The following is a 5,000-nucleotide window of genomic DNA, read 5'->3' as shown; positions in this document are numbered from 1 at the left end:
AAGTAAAACAAGTTAGGTCACACAAATCAGTACACGAGAAAGAAAATAATGACAACAAAAATGGATTGGTTTTTACACACAAAGATGAATAAATCCTTTAATATTGGTTTGGATAAATGTTGTGAAATAGAGAACCCAGTGCCCTAAATGTGTCATGTATCCCAAACAACACAGAACCAACACTTTACCCCACTGTGAGAGAAGGTGTTATCTCCTGGTTCACTACACACTGAACATATGTAACTGTAGACTATAACAGACTAAAAAGTGGAACAAATAAACACATACAGCTACAAACAGCTCAATTAAATCAAATTAATGCAACTACATTTTAGTGCAAAGAGTAAACTTCAAATTTTGCAGTGTTAGAGAGGCTGCGTCCCAAATCACACTCTGTAGGAGGAGTGTGAGCAAGTCTGACCTGAGACACAGAGCAATGTCAACTAGTGTTTACTAAATGTTTACTAAATGTCCCTGACTGATCCCAAACTGATCCCAAACTGATCCCAAACTCCATGGGAATATTCAGCAGTGATGCAGTGAAAATATGCTGCTGACGTGTCCTCAGGTGATGATGTGTGTTACAGCAGGACAGAGTGAGACAGTGAGCTGCAGGATGAAGGACATGGACTCTTCTCAGGTCCTGACAGACTTGGTGATGTTTAGTGTGATTGATGGACTGCTTATTACACACACACACACACACACACACACACACACACACACACACACACACACACACACACACACACACACACACACACACACACACACACACACACACACTGCATCAGTATTACTCTATCTGTTCCAGTGTACTCCATCACTCATTCATCATCAATCAGTTTCTCTGCTCCGTTCGCAGTCTGTTCACTCGCCTCCTCCTCTTGTTCTTCCTCACCATCCTCATCCTCATAGTTTGGGCCAGTGTAGTTGAGGGTGGTGCGTGAGAGGTCCACCTCGATGGGGAAGACGTCGGCCTCTTTCAGCACTGCATAACACTCATCATAATAATGTGACATCCCCGAGACGAACCTCTGCAGCTGGAACACAATGTCCTGAACTGAACACACACACACACACACACACACACACACACACACACACAGTTTGTTTATTTATTTCACATAATGGATATTTATAGTCTAGAGAAGGGTGTGAAATTTCGAACAGGATGATTAGTGTATTGTTATTTTACATTTCAGAAGCTAAAACAGACATTTACTTTTTCCCAGAACACCAAATTAAACAATTTACACCAACCACCTTGTTCAAAAGTTTACACCCCTGACCAGCTTATGTATCATGTTGTGTTCTTCAGGGTCACTCAGTTTCCACCTTGTGTAATAGCTGTGTACGAGTCCCTCAGTTGTCCTTAACGTAAAAAGAGGAATCATACAGCCTCTGATAGAAAGGGGTCAAATATACAGAAGATGCTGGAAAAGCAAAGAATCAGGAGCTGAAGGATTTTTCTGGACAGTTTAACTGCTCAGGACAAACAAGAGACTCAACTATCAAAAACATAGTCCATGATCATCTGGGTAACAACACGCAGTATAAACATCTGTTATGTCAAATAGTTCATTCAGGTCAGAACTGAATAAAAAACAAACAAATGTGTGTGTGTGTGTGTGTGTGTGTGTCTGTGTGTGTGTGTGTGTGTGTGTGTATATGTGTGTTCCATACACTGTGTGGTTACCGGTCACCTGCATGATCATGTGGTAAAACTCACCGTGTTTCTGGTCAAGCAGCTCGATCTTCTCCAGAACGTCTTTACGCATTTTAGCAAAACGAGAGCGAGCCTCTTGTCGACAACGCAGAACCAGACGATACTCGTAATTCCCTGTGCTAACACGGTACAGTGGCTCTCCCAGTGCCTTCACACACACACACACACACACACACACACACACACACACACACACACACACACACACACACACAAGAAAGTTCAGAATTATTACACGGGTTATCCTGAGTGGATACAGAGGCCCACTGTGTTACTTTCTTAGTATCTTATTGTCACAACATCTAACAGTAATCAAAGGATCAGAGCTGATCCAGTCTTTACTGCTGTTTCTGTCTGTACTGCTGTTACTGTTTGTACTGCTGTCTGTACTGCTGTTTCTGTCTGTACTGCTGTTTCTGTCTGTACTGCTGTTTCTGTCTGTACTGCTGTCTGTACTGCTGTTTCTGTCTGTACTGTTGTCAGAGCTGATCCTGACCTCCCTGGGGCCCTAAGCAAAATTCTCTCACACACACAATCATACTCTCTCTCTCACACATACAACTATAGTCACACACAGGGGCGTAGATTATGCAGGGGAAATTCCTACCTGACCTGTGAGCCATGTAAACCATTTGCCACACATTCACACTTGACATCCCACTGTTATTCATTTTATAAGCTGCTTTAGGCCCCACTTAAACTGCCTCCCTCAGATTCCTCTTTATCCATTTTCAAATATAAAATACTATTTATAATATGACTTGGCTCTTGCAATATTCAACTAGTGAATATTCAATAGCAGATATCAGAAATTATTTTTACTAGTGTAAAATGTAATTCCTGATATCAAAAATATGGTTACTACTAGAAATCACACTCTTAATATTTACATTTTAAGTATTGAAAACTGAATTGATATCAAAAATCCATATCATGTGAATGTATAAAAGCTAAAATGCTTGCCATACAGTATCACTGTGTTTTATAGTATGCATGAGAGCAATACTTGATCCCTGATGGTTATTATTTACTGAGGGATGAGCATTGACCTGGCATTAGGCCCATTCCAATGTAAATCCATTGGTTTCCATATTGCATTAACGTTGTTGTAACCTTGACTGAGAGACTATAAACATTGTCATTAGGAGCGCTATCACGTTACTTTTTGTACTGGTCCCCACACAGATGTTGCTGCTGGAAAGCACGCGTGTCATTTCGTGCACGATTGCATGCGCATATGAACACATGTTCACGCGTAGCGCGGTTATGGAGCTGCCGTTTATAAACACCGTTGCCCTTGGGCGTTTATTCACGCGAATCTTCACGCAATAAATTGTTGTGTGACAAACAGCCAGACAGGACAAGAGATGCACTGTCAGCACTGCACAGCTAATGTAGCTAGTCAGATAGAGACTAGAGACAGAATCACATCAACTTAATTTTACTGTTATTTGCTCTTGTTGACATCAAACCTGAAGAGAACACAAGTTTACCTGACTGCTGTTCTCACATTTCACTCTCATTTTGTTTCTTTTTTCTCTTTTCATGACCAGATTGATAGCTCCGCTTCATATGGTCATCTACACAGTAAACATTAAGACACGCTGTAAAATGAGGCAGGAGGAGGCGGGGCCTTGCGTTATTTGCGGGGCCCTACGCAACTTGCGTAGTGAGCGTATAGGGCCGATCGGCTCTGACTGCTGTTTCTGTCTGTACTGCTGTTACACACATTCCTCTTGTTTTATATTAAATGCTACTTGGTGACACTGTTGGAGTTGTGTGTCAGTAAGGTGATTTTGTACAAATTGTACACACAGGGTGTAGCTGTCACACACTCAGGAGTCATAAGGGGAAAAAACTCACAATGCAGCTGTACTCCTCATCATCCATCTCTTTCACCTTCAGGCAGTACGACTGGAACACACACATTTATTTATGCATTTTTGCCATGTAATTGTGTACACATTCATCTGCATATTGTGGGATATATATATATATATATAGGACTAATCCCTCTTCTAAACATCTAATTAAAGTTTATATAAAATGAATTTAGAGACTTGAGTTAAGCTGCTGAACATTAACAAAGGTTTTGGGTAAAATCCAATAACAAGGAAACAGAAATGTCAGTATGTCAGTAAACAACGTGTGTGATGGGAGCAGTAAGGAAAAAGCCTGTGATTGGTTCAGTCGCTCACCAGGTACTCAAACTTCACGTCCAGGTATTTGCGGATGGTCAGTTTAGTGTCTGGAATCGCTTTGTGAAGGTATGTATTCAAATCATGCAGCATCTAAATACACACACACACACACACACACACACACACACACACACACACACACACACGCACACATTTGTTAACACAGTGCTGATTCTAAAGTGATACTAATGCTAAAGTGTGTAATAAATGTAGAATTCTCTATTACAGCCTCTCAGTCGGTGCAGCAGGAAGTCACTCGCTTTGTGCTCGTATACTGTAGACTTTACATACAGACAAAACTGTGTGTTGATGTGGTTTTCTGTCATTTATGTAACATTTACAGAAGGAGTCTCCAGTGTCAGTATTTGTAGCAGAAGGAGGTGAAGATGTAACTAAGAACAGTGACATGTTCAGGACAGAGAAGTTTACACTTCATGGTTTATTGGTAATAAAGGCTGAATTTTATTAACCTCTTATTAACTTCAAGAGAAAGAAAATACTTGTTAAAAAGCTAAAAAAACATTTGACAGATGGCACAAAATTACAAATGTATCTATAAATATATAAAAATAAAAAGTAAAACAAAATAATTGTTGGTATATTGCTGTGGCATAAGAGGAATAAAAACGATGTGAAGGTGATGTTACAGTAAACAGCTCAGTATGTCAGCACCACACAGTGTGTTTAAGGGCTAGTGTAGATACCAACAGCTCACATCTCTGACAGAAATAAAGACCCAGGAGTTTGTAAAAAAAACTAAAGAGAGAATTTATAACTTACAGGTTTGATAGTTTTAAGCAGCTGAATGCCGTATTTCTCAATGTTACGATGAGCTTCTGCAAATTTCACAAAGGCCTCACTGGCTGCAGCCTGTGGCTCCCGAACACCGATCACCGAGAACACATCACCAAACACTGCCCCGGGGGGCAGGGGGTGGGGGTTTAGTCATTATATACAGTGAGCATTAGTAATGGTTCCCTTTGTTATCTCTGAGGCCCAGAAACACAATATGCTTTAATTCAAAGAAGTTTATCTCAAAATAAACAGAACATTTACTCATCTATAAGATT

General features: G+C 40.4%; 1 protein-coding gene across 1 annotated transcript in view; it reads right to left on the bottom strand.

Moving 5' to 3' along the window:
- pick1 (protein interacting with prkca 1) overlaps nucleotides 1–5,000 on the bottom strand; it is a 14,859-nt gene that overhangs the window by 156 nt on the left and 9,703 nt on the right. The window contains exons 10-14 of the mRNA XM_060864780.1: nucleotides 4,711–4,844; nucleotides 3,928–4,020; nucleotides 3,593–3,643; nucleotides 1,733–1,877; nucleotides 1–1,063 (exon numbers count right to left, since the gene is read on the bottom strand). The exon at nucleotides 1–1,063 is cut by the window's left edge and continues 156 nt beyond it. Coding sequence (XP_060720763.1) covers nucleotides 828–1,063; nucleotides 1,733–1,877; nucleotides 3,593–3,643; nucleotides 3,928–4,020; nucleotides 4,711–4,844 — 659 coding nt within the window. The 3' untranslated portion in view covers nucleotides 1–827. The remainder of the gene's footprint in view (nucleotides 1,064–1,732; nucleotides 1,878–3,592; nucleotides 3,644–3,927; nucleotides 4,021–4,710; nucleotides 4,845–5,000) is intronic.

The sequence above is a fragment of the Tachysurus vachellii genome, chromosome 3, assembly GCF_030014155.1.
Source record: "Tachysurus vachellii isolate PV-2020 chromosome 3, HZAU_Pvac_v1, whole genome shotgun sequence".
Taxonomy (NCBI): Eukaryota; Metazoa; Chordata; class Actinopteri; order Siluriformes; family Bagridae; genus Tachysurus; species Tachysurus vachellii.
The sequence above is the reverse complement of the archived record's forward strand: the minus strand, read 5'-3'. Positions and strand labels throughout refer to the sequence as shown.